Below are 22,934 nucleotides of genomic sequence, written 5' to 3' on the forward strand. Positions count from 1 at the left end.
CCCAAATTCCTGCTATTTTCCTCTTTTTAATGCAGAGTCAACAAGTAGAGGGCACAAGATGCTTCCTGTCTTGGACCTTGCCCAGGCCTCATAGGATACAACACAGCCCTTTCTACAGATCTCATTACCCCTCCCCAGTAAAACACAGCCCTCCAAACCCACAGCAGGTAAATTAGCCCCACATAGCCTGCTTTCTCCATCCTGCAGACACTGCACTTTTACCTACCCCACCTCCTCCACTTGATAAGACACCCAGTCAAAGTGTCATTTTCTCTACCAAGCAGTCTGCCCATCCTTTTCCAGTCTCTTGGTCTTGAACCTCAGACACCACGTCTGGATCTACTCATATCCCAAACATGACCAGCACAGAGGACCCTCTTCCCTCCAGCTCCATGTGACACTGGAGGGGCCCCTCAAGGCCCTGGATGTGTAGCCTTGCAGCTCTGGAAGCAGGGAGGGGACAAAACTCCTGACCCAGCTCTCAACACTGTGTTCCTGGAGACACTTCTTTCCCTGCCCCTTAGGAGGCATGCTCCGAGGCATATACCCTGCCTGGAGGGGAAGACACCCTCCTGACTGGAGCTCTACCTGGCTACTCAGGAATCCACACTGGCCACCTTCATCATGAGCCTCCCTACCCCAGGCCCAAGCCCAAGCCCAACCCCAACTGGCACTATTCTCAAGGGTGGAAAACAAAACAAAATAAAACACCAAAACAAGACTAAAGTGCTGATTCCAGACAAGTGCTCAAGAGCAAGATTCAAGTGCTAGATCCTGCTTTTGAGTGTCACACACCATTAAGTGCAGAAAACCAACCCCAGAACCACTTATTACTGATTCTGCCTCAAACAAATTCCAAGTGGGTCATGTCCAGAAACCACCACCAGCCCCCTCCTCCTCTTGAGGCTGGGGGGTTAATGGGTAGGGAAGGTTGCCATGAGGCAAGTGGGGAAGAATCACTGGAACAGGCAATCTCTACTCTTACCCCTGCTCTAGATAGCCCCACTCTGGGGGACAGAAGACTACTGACTTTACTCTTCTTTAAATACCACAGTCCTTGATCCCAGCCAGCAAGACTCTGGTTCTCCACACAGAATGTGACAACAGTGACCCTAGTGGTCAGGTAAGGATGTGGCGCAAAATATCCTACTATTTTAAGAGAAGACACTGTTTATTAAGCCCCTCCTACATACTAGACATTATGCTAGATTATTTCAGATCTTCTCAATAACTCAGAAGAGGATGTATTATCCTGATTTTACAAATAAGGGAATCATAATTTGTTCCCTATTTAGCCCCCTGAACAAAGTGAACTTCCCACTACAGAAAGTAGCAGCAGGGGGTTGTTTTACAGAAAGAAGCCCAGGAGGAGATAGCCCCGGGAGATGTGAAATACCACCTGGAACCCCTTGTCAGGGCTCCACTCCAAATGCAACTCCCAAGCTGCTCAAGACCCAGTGTCCCCCCTTCAGCATGACCTGTGGAGAGTGTTGCCAGCCCTGAAAGGCAGAGCCTGTGACATACCATAGGAAGAAGCCTTCCCATTCAGTGACACTTTGCCTTGCTGGGTACAAATAACAGGCGACAGAGGAATAGCATTCTGCATCACACAAAATCTGAAACCTCTATTTTAAACTCACTTCACCTATCTAGGGTCACACCTGTGCCCCAGTGCCCAGTAGTAGAAGCTTGCTGGGCCAGCTGGCAGCCCTGCAGTCCAGGCTTCCAAATTCAGGTGGTTCAAAATGGAGAGGGAAGCCACTCTGGGATTCTATATTAAAGACCCTTTGATCTGATCTTGGGGAGACAACCCAGAAGGTAAGAGTGGCAGATGAAAATATGTTGATATACTTTGGGTCTGTTATCCCTGTTAGACAAAAGAAGAAAGGTCCAGAAATAGGAAAAGGCTTCCTCACACTGAGCAGTCCATGCATGACCCAAGGCTGGGTGGGGTGCAGATTCCTCACTTTAACCTGTGACTCCACACATGGGGAGGCCTTCTACATACTTCCTTCTCCCCTTAGGTGGATACAACATGAACACTGCTCATCAGACTTCCTCCCAAAGCCCTGTTCTTGGCCAGCTGATACTTCCAGGTCACATGCAGGACAGAAAAGTAGCACCAGTAGCACACCTGGGCCACGTGGCGTATGTCAGCCAGTGTCTGTGCAACTTCCAAATCCCAGCATGGAGTTAAGTCCTCACCCCTACCCCAGACAAGAGCATCCAGGGGATCAAGTGAGTAACCAGAACTGTCAGAAAGCTACAGGGCTGCTGTGGAAGACAGCAAAAGGAGGGTCTGATTTCTCAAGACAAAGGTAATTGCTTCGGAACATGGTCACCCATTCATTTCCCAAGACATAGCTGTCGAAGCACCACAGCAAAGAACTATGCATTTTGGAATCTTGGGTTTCCCCCTAGCTTAGCTTTATTTTTCACCTCATCTAAGATTTAAGTAACAACAAACTCCATGATGTTCATAATTGGAGTCAGACGCTTCCTCTATGAATCCATGGGAAACACAACCCCAACTGCAAGCCAGGAGGTAGAGTGTCCAGGCTTTTCCAGGCTCATGAAAGCTTGGAGAGACTCAGGCCTTCCACCTGCCTGCTTGTGTGGGGCTCAGAATGACCCTGCAGCCTCTAATTCATTTCTATGCAGGTAGAATGCTCAGCTCAAACCCAAAGACAGTAATATGTGCTCCACGAATAGTTCAGAAACAGCAGCCCTAATTCAGTTACAGATGAAGGGGTAATCTTTAGCCCAAAGTGACCAGGATCACCAACCCAGTGATGACAACAGCTATTCTCCTTAACAGCAAACATACTTCCAAGCTCCTGTTTCCCAAGAATTCTCCAAGCTGTGGCATCTTGCTGCCTGCCAGAGTGTTTACGAAACACTCTCCATGGTCCTATCCTATTGCTGCAGGTGTCTCATCCTCTCTGCTGAGTCGCAGCATGTTAACTGAGGAGTGTGAAAAGAAATAGAGATAAAATAAATTAAAATTCTCAGAGAAGCAATAAGAAATTTTAATTTGAAAGAACTTGAAAATACACTGCCTAGGTTAGGCAAAACCACAAATGCAGGCAAAGCAGCAAGCTGAGAGCATAGCGCCCTTCTATTTGGTGAGTATGGACCAGGTCACAGGGTAGATCCTGACCTACAGAGATATTTGTCTTGATGCAGCAAATACAGCCAGCACGTACAGAAGGAACCAGCCCCATGCTGGCAGCCCACTGCCCCAGTACATCAGGAGCCGAGCTGGTCAAAGCAGGATACAGCTGTCCCAGGTGGGAAGAGCTCTGCCAAATTTGATGGAGACACCGTGACCACGGTAAAGTGCCCAAGCTGTCAAGAGGTAATCAGCCTCCCTTGGGGGGCAGGAAATAAAGGAAAGACTGTCCTCAAATCTCACTTTTCTTGGGAATCCCAGAAATGTGGCTTTCTCTAATCTCCAACAATTCTCAATCTCTGATCTCTGCCTGGCTGTACAGGGAGCCATGAGTATGCACTTAATATGTGCTTGACATGTAGTATTTAATGAAGGACAGCAATTACAATTTTTAGTATTTTCCCAAACATGCATTTCTTTCTTCCAAGATGTTCTGTCTACCTCTTTTCCATCTCTTGGTAAAAAGAGTCAAGGGTAAGTGCCACTCTAACACATTCACCAAGTTCCAAGCCAAAACTGGCAGCAAGCCATCCTCTCAGTTCTGGGGAGCTCAGCCCCTAGTGCACTGTGGACCTCATTCCAGAGCCAGTGAGAAGCCCCCGGTAAGAACTATAGGGGTGAGACAGTCCCCTGCTTCCTCCTCTCATCTCATTAGGATGAGGACAAGTCAGGGAGAACTCCAGGGAGAAGAATGATGTTTAAATTCTGGTTCTTTCCCAACTCAGCACAATTTTGAACAAGTTACTCTCTGACACAAATGTTTCCTCTCCTGCCAAAAGAAAATAAACAAAATGGGCCTTTTGCTAACTAAGAACCAGAGATTGTAGTCTTACCGGGTACAGAATAATCACACTCCTTGTAATTCCTTAGATGAATATGCCATGCAGAGATGGGTGACTTATTCCTTTGTCAGCTGTCTGTCCCCTACAAACAAGGTGGGTTTACAGGTATCACCTGAGGATCAAAGCACCAGAAGCACCTACATGCCCTTGTTTTCTGAAAAGGTGAAGCTGTGAAAATCCAAGGTCAATGACCTTAGGTTTGACACAAGCAACTTCTTAACTGAACACAGGAAATCATTCAGGTGCCAAGGGGACAGTGAGTCACTCCTATGCACAGTAATTCAACATGTGCACGGCAAGAAAGCCCAGGTCATAAGGGAAGTGGGGCTCACTGTAGCCCAGCCCTATAATCTCTATGCTTATTTTCACAGGCCAGCTCCAGAACACGGGCCACAAAAAAAAGAACATCAAGAGAAACAGACAGCCCAAATTATTTCCGTAAAGATGCACAGTCCAAGAACACATGTTTAAAACTGAAATATCAAGACAGCTAGCTCAGCCTACCTCAGCCTTCTCACTGGGTTGTTTAGCCACACCGACTCTGGTCCTACTGCTAGTGATGTTAACTGGAAAAGGGTAGGTAACCTCTGAAGAAGGAATGACATACTGTGTGTCCTAGAAGGTCACTGTGTTCCAAGAGATCCTAAGGAAAAGAAGGACAAAGTAATCCCCTCTAACCAATGAACCAACAAGCCGATCCCAAAGCATGAAGGCTTCCTCAGTCACCACCAACAATTAATTATATTCTTTGAGAGCCAGAGTGTCTGCTTTTTTATTTATTTTTGTTGTTGTTGTTGGGTTTTTTTCTTTTTTTTTTTTTTTTTGGTATCAGGGATTGAACTCAAGTCCTTGTGCTTACGAGGCAGGTGGCAGAATCACTGAGCTAAATCCCCGGCCCTATTTATTTATTTATTTAATTTTTTTTCATTTTAAAATTGAGACATAACTCATATACCATAAGGTTTATACTCTTAAGACAATTTAGTGGCTTCCGGTACTGCTCTCTGCTTAAACCTAACCTGGGAAGGTTAGGTTCTCACAAGAGTAGAGAAGGCACATGAAAAGGAGCTAAGAAGGTCTGAATTTGATCAAGAGAAAGAAAAAAAAAATCTTTATGTACAGAAAGATTTCCAAAGCCAAGAAAGAAAATTCAGATGAAAAATCTAAATGCCAGATATCTCTCTTGAAAATCACTGCCATACTGGAGATAAGATTGTGTTTCTGGATCTGAGGTGGGAACAGAAATAGGAGTTCTATGCAACTGAATTTTGCCACCTATATCCTTGAGGTACTATTCCGAAGTGTATACAAATAGAACAAGGCCGTGCTCCTCTTAGTTAAAAAGAGCATGTCACACTGCCCTCTAGTAGCCAGCCTAGGAAATGACAGCTACAAGATAGATCAGGACGTGCAGTTCAACACTGAAAGGGAGAGAAGTTGGAGGAAGATGGAGTTTATACATTTTTGCCAAGGCCTACTAAACCCAGAGTCCCCCTGGAATAGAATCCATCTGCTTCCCTACACCTCAGTCTGTGCTGAAAAATAAAGTCCTTTGTAAAGGAAAAAAAAATTTAAGATTTCTAAAGTACTTGGGCCTAAAGCAAATTGCTCTTAAGAAATAGCATGGGAACCTGCAAAAATGAACTAAAAACTTGAGCCCATATGAAATCAAAACCTTGCTGTGCAGAGAGGTATGGCAATGTGCTAGGAGTTGAATATATTCGCTGCCATTTCTGCCCAAAGAAAGAGGCTAGCCTGAAAAATAGCTTACAAAAATATAATCTAGAGTAGAAACAGCAGAATCTAGAGTCCTTGGGGCCATTTTTTTTTAATAAGCTTTTTATTTAGAGTAGTTTGGATTTATAGAAATTTGTAAAATAGTAAACTCCTTACTCTTCTAATGTTAACATGTTATATAATTATGATACATTTTTTGTTGTTGTTGCTTGGTTTTCTGTTTTGTTTTTTGTTTTTGTTTTTGTTTTGGTGCTGGGGATCAAACTCAGGACCTTGCACTTGCAAGTCAGGCACAGTGCCACTGAGCTAAATCCCTGGCCCAATTATGATACATTTGTAAAGCCAAGATATTAATATTGGCATATTTATTAACTAAGACATTATTCAGATTTCACCATTACTGCCTAAGATTGGACCCTATCCTCCACCCCTCCCATGACACTAGGGATTGAACAGAGGACCTTCACACTGAGGTACATCCCCAGCCCTTTTTAAATTTTATTTTGAAACAGCACCCAAGGGTCTTGCTTAATCATTAAGTTGTTCATGCTGGACTCCAATTTGCAGTCTTCCTGCCTCAGCCTCCCAGAGTGCTGGTATTACAGACATGCACCCCAGCTAGCTTGGACCTTTAAAAGAAGTTTTCAGTAAGGAATAAAAGGACAAAATAGGCCATGGAGAAAAAAAACACTAGGTTCTAGACCCAACTCTGCCATATGCTAACTTTGGCATTATTTTGAGCTCTAAAAATACTCTTCCATCTCACAAATACCAATTGTACACACTTTCATCCATGCAGAACATTTTCTTTCCCCCTTCAATCTCCATTCTAATCCCATCCCACTATTTCCCACAGACCCAATTCTAGTGAGTTCAAGTGTAAGATTCTCCTTTAAAAAAATCATGTTCCGCCGGGCATGGTGGCGCACGCCTGTAATCCCAGCACTCGGGAGGCTGAGACAGGAGAATCGCTGAGAGTTCGAGACCAGCCTGGGCTACATAGTGAGTTTCAGGTCAGTCTCAACTACATAGTGAGACCGTGTCTCAAAAAACAAAAACAAAAACAAAAACAAACAAACAAACAAAACATCATGTTCCCACGTGGGTGCATGACTCAACGGTAGAAAGCTTGTGTAGCATAACTGAGGCCCCAGGTTGGACCCACAGCACCCAAAAAAAGTCATTTTGTGGAGTTTTTTGTTTTGTTTGTGGTATTAAGCCATCTCATTGAGCTACTCCTTCAACCCTTCTTAATTTGTGAGACGTGATCTTGCTAAGAAGTCTCTAAGTTGCCCAGACTGAGCTCAAACCTGCCACCCCTCCTGCCTTAGCCTGCCATTGCTGAGATTACAGAGGTGTGTGCCATCAGGCCCAATTGTATTTAATCAACTTAGCTGATTTTTGCTGTATTTTCTTCACCTGTAGTCTGTAAGTTCCTAATAGCTTGCACCTGACTTTAAAAAATAATATCCCATGATACGCACATATAACATTTTAGTTATCACTCCCTTAGTGATGGATATCTGAGTTGTTGCTAGCTTCTTCAACCGAAACTGTACATAGATAAACATCCTTATATATTACTTGAGAACCTGTGCAAGTTTTTTAGGATATAGTCAGAAGTGGAACTGATTTGATATATTTTATATACTGCTGTATAACAAATTATCCTACCCTAAATGCAAACTATCTAAAGGTTGTATCAGCTTAAAACACTTAACAACTCAAGAATGAGAGAAAATACTTGCAAATCATATACCTAATAATAGACTTGTCCCTATATATAAAGTTTTGTTTTGTTTCTGGTACTGGAGCTCTAAGCTAGGGCCTCAAACATGCTAGACAAGCATCATATCACTGAACTACACCCCTAGCCCCACAAATGTATACATGAAGAAAAGAAAAACTTGTATAAATATTTTGATACTAAATTTACTGAGACATCATGAGATTGACATGTTACCTTTGGTCTCTACAATTATAAAAGGTGCTCAAAGTGCTGGGCATCAGCTTCCAGACATTTATTAGTAAGAGAAACTGCTGAAGTATGCATACATTTTTTTGGTAGTATCTCTCTCTCTCTCTCTCTACTTATATATAGAGATTCATAAACATTTGTGTGTATATATATATATATATATGTATAAATGTATATATATGTGTATGAATATATACAATATATACGTATGTGTGTTAGCTTTTCATCACCATGACAAAAGTAACTGTGAAAATCAACTTAGAGAGGAAAGGTTTATTTGGGCTCAGGTTCAGAGGTTTCAGTGCACATTGGCTGGCTCCAGTATTTCTGGGCCTGGGGTGAGGCAGCACATGGTGGCAAAAGGGTATGGAGAAGCAAAACTGCTCACCTCATGGCAGCCAGAAGTAGAGAATGAAGCTGTGTTCATGTGTGCTTCCTCTCTCCACTTTTGTCCCATCTGGGCTTCCAGCTTAGTGGACAGTGCTGCCTACATTCAAGACAAATGCTCCCTAGAGATTGCTGTCCCATGTGCCCACTGTCTTAGAAACACTCACAAGACATATTCAGAAGGGTACCTCAATAATTTCCTGGCACTATATCAATACAATCAAGTTGACAACCAAGAGTAACCATCACAACGTTTGTATATGTATATACAACTGGGTTGTTGTGTATATGAAAATGGTCAAATGGTTTGAATAAACAAGAAAATACACAAAAATGCTCAACACATTATTAACCATTAGGGAAATGGAAATCAAATCCACAATAAGATATATAATCACATCCAGGAGCCAGGCGTGGTGGCGCACGCCTGTAATCCCAGCACTCGGGAAGCTGAGGCAGGAGGATCGCTGTGAGTTCAAGACCAGCCTGGACTACATAGTGAGTTCCAGGTCAGTCTCAACTACATAGTGAGACCCTGTCTCAAAAACCAAAAAAAAATAAAATAAAATAAAAATAAAAATAGATATATAATCACATCCACTAGGATGGTGATAATAAAAAAGATGGATAATAACAAATATTGGCAAAGATGTAGAGAAATTGAAACTCTCAACTACTTTGGAATAGCCTGGCAATTCTTCAAAAAGTTAAACATTGCATTACATATGACTCAACATTTCTATTCCTGGGTATGTATACAGCCAAGAAAAATGAAAGCATCCATCTAAAAATTTGTACATGAAGTGCTTATAATAGCATTATTCATAATAACCAAAAAGTGGAAGCAAATTATATGTCCATCAGATTATGCATGGATAAATAAAATGTGTATATCCACATAAGGGAATATCATTCAGCCATGTTACAACATGGATGAAACTTAAAAACATTACACAGAAAGAAAGTAGTCAGAAACAAAAGGCCACATATTTTATCAGTTTCATTCACATATTATATGAAAATTCAGAATAGATAAATCTACAGACAGACTAGAAGTTGTCCAGGGCTGGGAGAGGTGCAGATTTGCTGCTAATGGCTGCACTTACTTACATCTACAAGGTGATGAAAATATTTTAAAATTAGTCAGGGTGATAAAGAATGGAGAGAAGAAAACAAGGGGATAGATCTCTTGCAAATGCTAAAGGGGTCCAGGAGACTGCAGGCAAGGGAAAAGAGAGTAAGTAGAACTAAGATATTCCATGTATAAGAACCTAAAAACCTCCATGAATGTAAGCATTATACATCATAAACATGAACTAAGCGTTGTAAGAACATCCAAAATGAAAATGAGGAAAGGCAGAGAGAGTGAGGGAGGTGGGAAGTATACAAAAAAAGAAACAAGCTCTACTATGTATCTATAACCACTCCCCAAGGTGAATGTGTAAACATTGTTTTGCAAACATGTACTAATAAGAGAAAAACACTGAGGTGATAGGTACACAACTCTATGATATACAGTAACACAATGAACTGTACACTTTAAGGGGGTGAATTGGATTTTGTGTAAATTGTATCTCGCTGTTTTTTTAAAAAATTCTAAACATCAATTACCTCAGTTTTTTTGAGTCAAGTTGGAACTGGGTGTTTCTGGCTAGGATCTCTCAGCAGGTTGTGGTCAAGGTGTTGATGTGGGCTGCAGACTTCTTAAGGACTGAACAGAGCTAAAGGATCCTTCTAAGGTGGCTCACTCACGTTGGCTACTAGGCGTTGGCTGTGGGCCTCTCCAGGGCCGTTTGTTATCCTCAGGGCAGAGGCTGGCTTCCTCCAGAACAAATGCTTAGGAAAGTACAAGGCAGACACTTCAGTGTCTTCTATGACCAAGCTTCAGAAGTCACACAGCTCTAATACATCTCATTAGTTACACAGGCCAGCCCTATTTGTCATGGGAGAGGACTACACAAGATCTCAATACCAGACGGTAGGGATTATGCACGCCATTTTGGAAGCTGGCTACCGTATTTCAGGACAGTAACAATATCAACAGCTAAAAATCTCATGACATTTACTATGTCAGGTACTGTTCTAAGTTTACAATGAACCTACAGGATCATTCTCGTTCACAGATGAAGAAACTAAGGCACAGAGAACTTACCAAAGGTCACATGGCTAGCAAATGACATATTCATACTAAAATTCAGTATCAGGCAGTAGCTTGAGAGTCCACTCCTAAAAACTACACAATACTGCTTCCCAAATAATCCTTAATTTCTGTAAGTAACACTCATTTGCACTCCAAAATAGAGAAACAGGTAGAAATTTGCCATGAGGTTCATTCTTCATGAGAGTTCACTTAATTATTTCTCCCAAACTAATAGATCTAAAATAGAAACTCAGTGCTTTAATTTGCATTTTAATTACTAGTGATGTACTTGCTAGCCTCTAGATTTCTCTTTTGATTTTACCTTTGACATTCTTTCTATATTTTAATTTTGTGTTATCTCTTTCTTTCTGATTTACAAGAGTTCTATATTCAATCCCTTATATAGGAATCCCCAGCCAGTTTTAGACATTGCAAATAACTTCTATCTTTCATCTGTGACTATAAACTGCTTTATGAAATAGTCAATCAGATCTTATGAATTGTGAAGAAATCCATCGTCACCCTAAGATCACAAACATATTCACCATTTATTTTACTAGCTTTATTTTGATGCCAAGGATCAAATCCAGGGCTTCACACAAGCTAAGCATATGTTCTATCACTGAGTTACATTCCCTACTTGTTTTATTGTTATATTTCATTTAGATCCTTAATTGCTTTAGGGTTTTTGTTTTATATGGTATGAGGTAGGGATCCAGATTTATTTTTGTCCATATACTAAGCTAATTTTTGAGCACCATTATCCATGTCTTTTCCACTAAATTGTGACACTATCTTTATCATATACCATCTCTCCAATATTCCTGAATCTAGTTCAGTACTAATTATTGTTTTCTCAGAAGAAAGATCACTGAGAAAGCTTCTATTCATTACCAATTAATGAAAAAAAATCTAATCATTCATTGCTCACAAGATCCCCAGGGATTCAACATTCCCAAAACACAACACCCAGCTAGGAAATGATTTTAAAAAAATAAATGTATATTTATTAAAAACAAAAAGAAAAACCTTAGCCAAACAAACCCTGCAATACAGAAATCACCACTTTCTTCAGAAGCCAGTGACAGTGTTGGCATACCTCATAAATTCAGGTGCCTCTGTCCATCGATCAGGTCTCAAGTATCCCTCTATGGTCAACATTGGCATTCAACAAGTTGCTGGTCTGTGATGGCCCTGATTATTATTATCAAAGGCAAATGATACAGCTGGATACCTGGCTGTCTCATGCCACCACCCCAACCCACAGCCACTAGTACAGCCTCAGAAAAGCTACATGTCCTCAACACTCCACTTGTAGGCAAGTTCCTCCACTGCCTTCTTGCTGGCAAGTCTGGCAAAGCGCTTCTGTTCAAATCCATTGGATCTGTAATCAAAGATGACATAGTTATCAGAACATTGCACTGCACATTTGTTTTAAAAGAAAGAGAACAATTCATAATCATTAGGGAAAAAAGTTAGACATATTTAAGGTCTACGGAAATAGAATCAGAGTCAAAATACATAATTTATCTTTTATTAGTCCTTTTCTGGACACTTTTCCTACTCTGTGACAACTACTCAAACTCTTATCATTCTCTAAAGGCCCAGCTCAATCTTAGCTGATGTCCACATCTTATATTTATCCACTCCTTAAACAAATATTTACTGAATTCCCAGTGGACACTAGGCACTCTGGTAGATACTATAGGAAAATTAGTATGACACAGTGCCTGTCCCAATGAACTCACAGATAAGTAGAGACATTAAGTAATTTAACAGTCATTTAAATAAAACAAAAAGCATAATCTATGGTAGAAATATGTATAGGGTACCACAGAAACAGAATGGGGATTGCACTCAGCTAAGGGAAGAAATGGTGAAAAGATGGCATAAGTACGGACAAGAATGGTCAGGAGAGGATTCACAGAAGTGGCCCCTAAGCTAAGTCTGAAACAAGAACGACTTAACTAAAGGGATACAGGTGGCAAAAGGGTCAGGAGGTCATTTCAGGTCAAAGCAGAGCACGAAGGACAAAAACAAGCACAGAAATAAGAGTTATTCTGGTACAAGCAGGGAACCAAAGGCAAACTAGAGCCTAAAATATGACAAAAGGAGTGGTCATGAGTCAAAGCTGCAGAGCCCAAACCATAATGAGTTTCATAAGACGCAGTAAAAAGTTAGTTTCCCCCATTAAGGATGGGCTTAAAGCAGAAGCATAAACTGCACATCAAAGAGATTACTCTGGAAGAAAGTCTCTGCAATGGACTTGGAAACACATGGTAAAGCAAGAAGGACAGCAAGAGGGATAACACAATAGGCAAAATTAGTAGGACAGAAGAACAAAGGAGAAAGTAAGTATGCCTCACTTAATAATTTGAGAGACCATGTGAATATGACTGCCACCAGTCAGGCTAGAGAGCAGAAGAGCAGCAGTACACTTACAGTTGTGGAAGTTGTTGAAGGTAGTTTTGAATACATTGTATGTTAGGTATCTCAAGTACATATTACGAGAGAAATAAATTATGGAGCTAGATGCTCTGAAATGAACTGGAAATGCAGACTTGGAATCAGGTACATAGAGATGGTGCTAAAGGTCTGACTAGACAAGATTCAGCCAGAGAGAATGCAGTCCACTGAATGAGAATGACAAGGGGTCATGGATAGAGCCTTGAGAAACATTTAAGGGGTCCAGGAAGAAATAAGAAAGAGAAGAGAAAAGAACCAAGCGTAGGGTGTCATGAAAGCCAACACAAGGGTAAGCTTCAAAGAGGTAGCAGGTGGACCTCAAATCCATTCTAATTACTATGTATTATCTAAAGTAAAGTCCTATGAATCAAATCCAGGACCTCAGGTTTGGTAAACATGTGCCCTACCAGTGAGCTATGTCCCTAGGCCCTTGTTATTTAAACTTCTTCAAAGAGCCTGCATTCACTGTCTCCGTTTCCTCACATTTCATTCATTCTTTAATACACAAGAATGTGACTTTTTAAAAAAATTATTATGCCATAGAGCTAGCTCCCATAGAGCTAGCTCTCTTTCAGGTCATCAGAAATACTCCTTGTTGCCAAATCTAACAATTCTTCCCCTTTTCTCAAACCAGTCACCATGTTCCACTAACTTCTCCCCCAACTAGTTCTCTACTTCCTCCCCTTCTCCATCTTTGCTACTACTGTTATATCAGACCATCATCCTTGTATGTGGTCTACTTTGGTGCCTTTCAAATACTCCACAATACTGCCATAATGATTTGTCTATCTAAAATGTAGGAAAAAAAAATTTTTTTAAAAGGGCCAGGGATTTAGCTCAGTGGTTTCGCTGCCTGCCTCACAAGTGCAAGGACCCAAGTTCAATCCCCAGTACCAAAATACAAAAAAAAAAAAAAAATTAAAATGTAGGCGCTGCTTTTAATACTCAAATGGCTTCCCTTGCCTCTAGGACATGGACCACTCCTCAAAAAGGCTCCCAAGGCATTTTGTGACCAGAACTCTGCCAAACTCTTTAGTCCATCTCATACAACTCTTTCACACTTTATGCTGCTATCCAACAAAAGCAAATTGCTTATGACCCCACCCACCCCATCCTATAACACATGGTATTCCATATTCTATGACGTAGCACAAACAAGACCCTTTTCCTTTAACATCCTTCCTTTCTCTTGGGTGGTTAGTGACAGCCTGTAAGATTCAAATCCTCTAGGAAGAATTCTCAAACCACATCCTCACTCTTCAATGCTAAGTTTACTCTCCCTTTGTGTTCCCAAAGCATGTGAAAATTTTTTCTTTTTTTTTTATCACTGAGTTTATTGGTACTTTTTAGGTACACAGTACAGTTACATTCATCATTGGGATCTTGTACCTTTACCTCACAGGTCTTGGTTCTCATTTTTCCCCACATCCTGCCCTTCCTTCACCCCTGCACCCTTCCCTATTTACAAAAACTTTGTTTCCGTATTTCCATTTTCTTGTATTTTTTCCCTTATTTCCTTTCCCCTTCCCTTCCCACTTCCCCTACATCTTTAGCCCTTTTTTTTTTTTTTCCTATTTCACACTGTCAATTATACCATTTGGATCTTATTTACACTTTTAGCTTTTCATACCAAAGACATGAAATTTTTCTATGGTAACACTAACCAACGAGCCTTGAAATTATCTGCCTGACTGCTCATATAGGTAGAAAGTGAGCTCCTAGACTTGGGATCTGTCTCTCACTCAATATGGAATCTTTGGCACTTAGTACACAGCTGTTTAAAGTTAAAACATGTTGAAAAAAAAATGTATGTTAAGGACTTCCCTAAGGAATACATGGGGTGGACTAATGGAAGACTTTAAGAGAAAGGAACACTCATTATAAATGGCACCATCACCAACCTTAGAAACATGCATATTATTCAGAAGCACCAAGGAAACCAGTTGTTTACTTTGGGAAATAAATATTTAAAAGAATCAACCTTAATATGACCATGTAAAGGAAAGAAAAGATATCTGCTCTTACTGTCAGCTAATGCAACAAGGCAAGAAAATAAAACAAAAGGCATCCAGGGCCAGGGATTTAGCTCAGTGGTTCCACCGCCTGACTGAAGTGAAGGTCCCAAGTTTGATCCCTGATACAAACAAACAAACAAAAAAGGCATCCAGAATGAAAGTAAAATTTAAGAATCACTGTGCTAGAGGAAAGAAAGATGTTCTTTAGTAAGCAAAAGAGATGAGACCCACTGTATGTAGAAGGACTGACATTAAGTAGAAGCAAATACAGTTCATCCATCATAACAGACAGGAAGTTAAAAGTATACAAGTGCAGGCACTGGTAGGTGAATAGAGGAGGTGGTAGCGATCTCTGAGACATAACCAGAGACTTACTCCCAAGACAGTGAAAAGAACTATGGTTCAAGCACATTTTAAAGATATAACAAACAGAAGTCTCCAAATAACAACCAATCACTCAACCCCTCCAAACTTCACAAAATATTAATAATGACCAATGTCTAAAACAAAGGATATCCTATCTGCGACCACATCAGCTGTCTCTCTAGAGTGGTGGTGGCAAACCTATGGCACTTGTGCTGCAGTGGGCTGTTTGTATCATTAACATCTCTAAAAGGTTTGTTATCTCTAACCTAGAGCTTTTTAAAAGGGGCATGGGGACTTAGCTCAGTAGCACCACAAAGAGAAATAAAATAAAAGCGGGGGAGGGGGAAGATGCTACTCACCTTGTGATTACAGTAGAGAATGAGTATAGTTTAAGAATGGTAGTAAAGGTTAGGGTCAGGAGGAAGTGGGAGTAAAAAACTGAAGGAAATAGTCTTACCTATCCACTCCATCCCAACGATATCCAGGCCAGATATTGAATCTGTTTGGCGGTGGTGCTCGTCCATTGTATCGAGGTCTCACTAATGAGAGGAATGAAAAAAAAAAGGTTAGTTACTTATGTAATTTAACTCAGAGATGGATGGTGATGGGGGAAAAAATTTTTTTGAACGAATGACCACCATCAAGAAATCAAATAATAACAAATGTAGGAAAGGCTACAGGGAAAAAAGGAACCAGCCTACATTGTTGGTGGGAATGTAAACTTGTACGACCACTTGGAAATGAGTATGGAAATGCCTCAAAAAACTAAAACTAGGGCCGGGGATTTGGCTTAGTAGTTCCACCACCTGCCTGGAAGGCACAAGGTCCTGAGTTCAATCCCCAGTACAAAAAAAAAAAACAACAAAAAAAAAACTAGAAATTCCATTTGACCCAGTTATTTCTTTTCTAGATATCTTTCTGAGCTAAAGATATCATATTGCAGTGATACATGCATAGCCATGTTTATAGCAGCACTATTCATAATAGCTAACTCTTGGAAGTGGCCTATATATCCATCAACAGATGAAAGGATAAAGAATATGTGGTTTTTACACACAGTGGAGCATTACTCTGTCATAAAGACAGTAAAGTTCAGTCATTTTTAAGAAAATGGATATACCCTGAGACCATGTTAAGTGAAATAAAACAGACATATAAGCTTAAATATCACATGGTTTCTCTTATATAAGAAACCAAAATTATAAATAAAAAGCAAAACAAAGGGTAATAGAAAGTAGGGAGATAGATCTTTCTCAAATGGAAAGGGGATCAAGTGATGGAGGAAGGAGTGAGGAAGGGGATGGAAAGGGGACGAAAAAAATGAATTAAGATGTGTTATGAACACGTACCGACGTCACACAAGGAATCTAAGCATTACACACTGCAAACTAATACTCATAAAAAAAGAAGAAATCCCTACCAGCTGAACTCAAACTCCACACAAACACAAAGAATTTTAAATTGCGTGGGAAAGCCCCCTTGGCACACAGCTATGTAGAGGAACTCCAATAATTCTCTTTACTAAGCCAGCTCCAGCTCTGAGGATTCCTAATGTCACCTTTCTTATTCTTGCTCTCCTTGGCCTTATTTTTCTTGATGAAGTTGGCCATGGGGTCTCCCTCCCTTTCTTGTTCTCTCAGCATCCGATCCAAATCTTCATCATCAATATAGCGGGCTAGAGGCTTTTGCATCTCCTTCATTGCATCCTCCACATTTTGTTGCTGTTGCCGGCTCTGGGCAAGGCTGGGCAGGAAAATTAACATTCTTTTAACATTTCCACTCCTACATGGAGATGGACCACAATGCCACATTCAAAGAACCTCCTCCTGGTAGTGTCAAGTGCCAAATATTCAAAAGGGTAAAATGGGCTAGGGATTTAGCTCAGTGGCACCACAACTGTCTTGCAAAGCAGAAGGTCCTAGTTCAATCCACAGTACCACCAAAAAACAAAAAGGTAAAATCCCTAGAATATCAAATGCAAGTATAAAATCTATCAGTTTTGGAAAGGAGATTCAGCATACTGAATGTCCATTTCTGATAACAGCTTTGAAGAAAAGCAGAGAAACAACATCCTCCAGGTATTGCAATCTTGCTTTCACTTTCAGCACTTTCAGTGATGCCCTTACCCTTTGCCCCACTGGGCATACAGCTCTTCTCGTTCTGAGTCCTTCTGTGCTTTTCTCCTTTGTTCAAGACGTTCCAGTTTCAAATTCCTCTTACGACCAGTCTTGTCACGAAACACAGTTTCAGCAAACTGGAATTCAGCTGTAAAAGAAGAAATCTTTTTAAGATATATACCTGGGATCAAAATCAGGATATGTAAAGGTACAAGATCCCAATGATGAATGTAACTGTATTGTATACATAAAATGTACCAATAAACTCAATGAGGAAAAAAAAATCAGAAATAATATTCTAACAAATGAAATAAACTGCTTTGGATTTTTATGCCAGATAAGTATATCTGCAGCCTGAACACAAGTAGTTCCTACCAACATATAAGTCTGTACTGGAATGGGCCTAAGAATTGACATTTTTCAAGAGGGAAACACTTGAATCCTCTGAAAGGTTAAAATGATGCATAAAAACCACAGCTGGGATCTGACAGCAATTAAATATTTAAATTATCTGGTATAACAAGCTATATTAAAAAGAAAAAAGGCTACACAAACCTAGACCACACCCTGCACTTTCATTTTTACCTTCAAATGCCATGTTGTCTTGGTCCTGTTTTTTGAGATCCTGCTGTTCTTGCTGTATGTCAGTTAACACCAACCCAGTTTTAGCCCCAGAATACATGTGCGCAGCCTGTGCAATGGAAAGGAGTAGCCAACATCAATAAGATAATACAACAATAGGCTCCATGGGTCTACATAGATAGTTGCATTTTTGTCTGCAACAACCAAACCAAAAACACTACTTTTTATTCTCCTTACTGACCATAAGATTCACAACACAGGAAAAAAGAAACAAATCCTAATTTCACAGAAAATTTAATAGTACTATCAACTTTAGGAGTAAACAGAAGCACATACCAATAATTCATTAAAGGGAGAGCTGAGCACTTACATTTCTGACTTTTCATATATAAATTGCACACATGAAGACTCACTCTCCCAGATCACCTGATGAGAAACCTGTACCAAGCTCTGGACCACCCACTAGAGACCCACTAGATAAAATACTCGATTTATAGTGCAAATTTACACAAACCTAAGATCGTCAAGTTGTGGATATGTAATAAAGACAATAATAGAAGACATAATCACATGAAAACTTTCCACAAATCTATACTTTGTATCAAGATCCAATAAACCCCAAACCACAAACAAGAGTATATAATAAACTGTGAAGGGGTGCAGTTAAAATAGGGACCTTACTCTTCAAAGAGGGTTAGGGACAGGCTGATCTGTGCTGTCAGGATCAATCTTCTCCAAACCCTTCTGCAGAAAAGACTCACCTGAGAAGTATGCCTTGCAGAGAAATATGCATATCCCAGGCTCTATTGTTCTTACCCAACTCATGAGTAAGACTCCCTTTACTTCTGCGAGTGTTCTTTACAATGTAATCACTGTACTCAGAGTTCATGTGGTTTCTCTTCTGCTAATTTATCAAATTTTATCATACATTCAAAACAAGACAAAATATTGTAACTCCAGATAATTTGCAAAAGTAATTTTATATTTTAAGTCCTTCTCTTTAAGCTCTAAGATATAGAAGCCAGTAGTTCAATTTATAATAAATTTATAATAATAAATCATTAGTACAAAATGCTTATTTTGTCCCAGACACGTGCTATGAGTTTTAATTACACTAATTGATACTGCAGTCTCAGAAAAACCTTGTACTGTAAAATAGAAGCTAGCATTTCTTGGGCTGGGGATTTAGCTCAGTGTCTGCCTCGCAAGCGCAAGGTCCTGACTTCAATCCCCAGTAAAAAGAAAGAAAGAAACTAGCATTCTTCACATTTTACAGATGAACAAGCGGAGCCTTAGAGATATCAACCTCACAGACAGTGGCACAAATAGGATTCAAATCTGTGTTCAGATTTGACACAGGACTATGCTCCTAACCCCACTCTGTAAAGGAGAGCCCTCAGTTTATTCTTAAAAAAAAAAAAACCCAATTTTTCCTCCAATGATAATCCTCCAGGTGTACAACAACATAATTCAAAAATCTTGAATGGATAAAGAAAATGTGGTATTGATTGATTGATTGATTGGTGCCGGGGATTGAACTCAGGGCTTTGCACTTGTGAGGCAGTCAGCAGAACCACTGAGCTAAATCCCTGGCCCTGAAAATGCAGTATTTATAAACAATTGAGTGCTACTCAGCCATAAAGAAGTGAGTCACTTGTAAGAAAAATATGTGTATCTTGAGACAACAATGTAAAGTAAAATAAATCAGATACACAAGCTTAAATGTTACACAGTTTTTCTTATATGAGAAACCCAAAATATAAATAAAGAGCAAAATAAAGATAGGTAATAGGAAATAGGGAGACAGATCTTTTCACATGGGAAGAAGATCAAAAATTGATGGTGGGGCCAGGGATTTAGCTCAGTGGTTCCGCCGCCTGCCTCGAAAGCATCAAGGTCCTGAGTTCAATTCCCAGTACCAAAAAAAGAGAGATAAAGGGAAGTGGGAGGGAAAGGGGATGAAAAAAGAATTCAGATGTGTTATGTACAATTCCCCAAGGGGAATGCAAACATTACATAATGCAAATGTACACTAATAAAAAAAAAACTGAAAAAAAATTCCACAAGTTTTTCTGGATATATTAAAATGAGATTAGTGGAATTATGAAGTTATAAGGCAGAACCTCTTGTGAAACCTGGTACAGGTTGAAAAACCCTAATCTAAGAGTCTGAATTCCAAAATTCTCCAAAATCCAAAACTTTTTGAGCATCAGGTTAGTGTTCAAAAAGTTTTCGAGCCGGGGATTTAGCTCAGTGGTACCGCCACTTGCCTCACAAGTGCAAGGACCCAAATTCAATCACCAGTACGAAAAACAAAACAAAAAAAGAAACAAAGCACATTTTAAATAAATACTTTTTTGATAATCAGACACACAAGCTTAAATATCACAATTTTGCTGATATGAGAAACCAAAAGTATAAATTAAGAGCACAATAAAGGATAATAGGAAATAGGGAGACAGATCCTTTTTGCAAAAGGGAAGAAGACCAAGAGATGGGGGACGAGGGGGAAGAAGATAAAAAAATAATTAAAACTGTATATTTACACTTTTGTGAGATCCTTTTTGCTGTTTTACCATTTTAAGTCTCTGTACTTCGCTACACACAGATTGTATTTTGAATGAAGTAATTTTTTTGGTACCAGAGATTGAACTTGGGTCCTTGCACTTACAAGGCAGGCAGAGAAACCACTGAGCTAAATCCCCAGCCCCACACAGACTGCATTTTTATTGTTATTGCTCTTCTTATGGATATCTGCATTTAACATGTGGACTATGTAAACACAATATATATCAATATCTATGTATCTATATAAACTACTAGCTTTTTAAAAATAGTAATAATAATAATAGGGCTGGTGATTTAACTCAGTGGTTCCACCACCTGCCTCACAAGAACAAGATCCTGAGTTTGATTCCTGGTACAAAAAAAAAAAATTTGTTTAAATGATAATAATTAAGATATGTTCTGTATATACTTACTCCCCACAGTGAATGGAATCAATTTCAGATTTCTGTATGCACATATTCCAAAATCCAAAACAAGTCCAGGGCTGGGAATGTAGCTCAGCAGCACAGCACCTGACTGGCAGGTGCAAGGCCCTGAGTTAGATTCCCAGTACCAATCAGTGAATAAATAAATCAACCAATCAGTCAATAAAACAAGTCCAGTCCCAAGCATTTTGGATTAGGGATATTCAACCTGCATTTAGAAATCCATCTAAGTTGAGTTATAACCAGTCCTGCCTTTACAGGGACAGTTCCAAAAGTCCTTTTAACTAAGATTTTTTGTACTACTGAGAGCTACTTCCTGCTTCTCTGGTTTGATTCTCAGGGATTTCTACAAAGCTAAAAAGTAGGAGTTATTCTAAGAAAAGGAAATGGCTCCCAGCTATCTGTACCTTCTTTCCAGGAGGCTGACTCCTTCGAGGTGGAGACAGATCAGAATCCGAAGATTTGGCCCTCTGTTTTCTCCTTGGTGGCGAGAGGTCAGAATCAGAGCTCCGGTGTCTTGGTCTATTCCTTGGAGGTGACAGATCTGAATCAGAATCCTGGTGCCCAGGACTCCGTTTATGCCGTGGAGGTGAAAGATCTGAATCAGAAGCTTTCCGGTAGTCACCTGGGGAGAAAAAAGAGTCCATCATGTGTCTCCTAGGTGAAAGGCCTGCAAGACATATTCTATGCCTGGGAGAACAGTCTAAAAATTAAAGAATAAACAGGAGCTGGGCTAAGTAGCTCAATAGTATAGTGCTTGCCTAGCAAGTAGGAGACCTTGGTTCAACCCCCAAAAGTAAAAAAAATTAATTAACTAATCTCCTTAAAACTTTCCAAGTAAGTTAGCATACTTGTTTAAACTTGTTGTGAAAAAAAATCATTAACCTGAACACAAGTATGGATGACACAAGAGAAGAACAAAGTCATATCCAACTTTTACATCAGAGGCAGGATATGGAGGTTCTATTCCCAGGTGACTAATGAATGCCTGAGATGTCAACACACTAATCTATGTATAGTTACTTCCTCTCCTCCAGGCCAACAAAATGGGCAAAACAACTTGAAACCAGCCCTCTGAACTGTGGCACAAGTCAGAAACACCTAGAATGCTGTATATTCTGATGTCCTTAAACAAGATAACAAAGTATTTTAATTTAAAATTAAGAATTCCTAGGAACAAAAGATGATGTAAAATATTTCTCTGCCTAAGCCTAAATTCTAGATAAAAGCATCAAAAATCACCTCTCAAAAACCAGTATGCAATATGCATTAACAGTCTCAAAACATCCACACTATCTGAGCTAATAAATCAACTTCTTAGCTTTCTAGGAAACTCACCTACAAGTAAAATTTCCAAGGAATCTTTAAAGAAGCAGTAAAAGAAATAATCCAAAATAGGGACAACAGTTTATAATAAATATGACTATTCACTAAAAGAATTAAAAGCAAAAGCTCAAAAATAATAAAAAACATGTAATAGGGAAATACCTGATGAAATCTTTATAACCTAATGTCATTAAAATCTATACTAACAAAGAGATGTTTTTAAACCTGGAAATTATGTTCAGAGGACAGGAAAGATTACACATGTGATAATTCATGTTGGGTATAGTCAGAAATTGATTCTATCAACAGCATATATCAGAGCCAGAGATTTAGCTCAGTCCCGTGCCTGCCTCGAGAGGTCCTAAGTTTGATCCCTGGTACAGAGGAAAAAAAAAAAAAGCGCATACCAAAGAAACCTAAAGAAGCTGGGCATGGTGGAGCACTCCTGTAATCCCAGCACTCGGAAGGCGGAGGCAGGAATATCACTGTGAGCTCCAGACCAGCCTGGGCTACATAGTGAGTTCCAGGTCAGTCTCAACTACATAGTGAGACCCTGTCTTAAAAAAAAAAAAAGACCTAAAGAACATTCATGATCACCCTAACAATGAATACTTCTGAGTGGCAGAATTTTGTGTCATATTTTTTTCTGTTTCATTATACATATATTTCCATATAGTCTAAAGTTTTTGCAATAAACATGTATGAGGTATGATTTGCCATACTCTCAAAATACTCCCCCTTGCTTCAAACACATTTATCCCATCATTCTTGATGAAGCAGTTCTAGAGGTCTTCTTTAAGTGTCTTTAGTTGC

At 39.7% G+C, this 22,934-nt stretch overlaps 1 protein-coding gene and 1 long non-coding RNA gene across 5 annotated transcripts in view; one reads left to right on the forward strand and one right to left on the reverse strand.

The window, feature by feature from the left end:
• Bud13 (BUD13 homolog) overlaps window positions 1–22,934 on the reverse strand; it is a 55,678-nt gene that overhangs the window by 22,886 nt on the left and 9,858 nt on the right. For 2 of the 4 annotated variants that reach the window (XR_004517472.1, XR_004517470.1), the window contains exons 6-12: window positions 21,203–21,420; window positions 17,806–17,911; window positions 17,230–17,368; window positions 16,662–16,846; window positions 15,561–15,642; window positions 11,356–11,640; window positions 9,728–9,952 (exon numbers count right to left, since the gene is read on the reverse strand). Coding sequence is in view for 1 of the 4 variants with exons in the window: in XM_033764356.1 (XP_033620247.1) it covers window positions 11,547–11,640; window positions 15,561–15,642; window positions 16,662–16,846; window positions 17,230–17,368; window positions 17,806–17,911; window positions 21,203–21,420 (824 nt within the window). In the remaining 3 variants the exon portion in view is untranslated. Of the gene's footprint in view, window positions 1–4,587; window positions 4,658–9,727; window positions 9,953–11,277; window positions 11,641–15,560; window positions 15,643–16,661; window positions 16,847–17,229; window positions 17,369–17,805; window positions 17,912–21,202; window positions 21,421–22,934 lie in introns of those variants that run through there. The other 2 variants (XR_004517471.1, XM_033764356.1) reach the window with 2 other exon arrangements.
• On the forward strand, window positions 918–4,465 carry LOC109118209. The gene is made up of 4 exons (XR_002025531.2): window positions 918–1,123; window positions 2,025–2,238; window positions 3,187–3,358; window positions 4,386–4,465. It is a non-coding gene; the product is annotated as an uncharacterized LOC109118209 (long non-coding RNA).

Source organism: Fukomys damarensis, unplaced genomic scaffold (genome assembly GCF_012274545.1).
Source record: "Fukomys damarensis isolate Sample0158 unplaced genomic scaffold, DMR_v1.0_HiC HiC_scaffold_16, whole genome shotgun sequence".
In the NCBI taxonomy this organism is placed as follows: domain Eukaryota; kingdom Metazoa; phylum Chordata; class Mammalia; order Rodentia; family Bathyergidae; genus Fukomys; species Fukomys damarensis.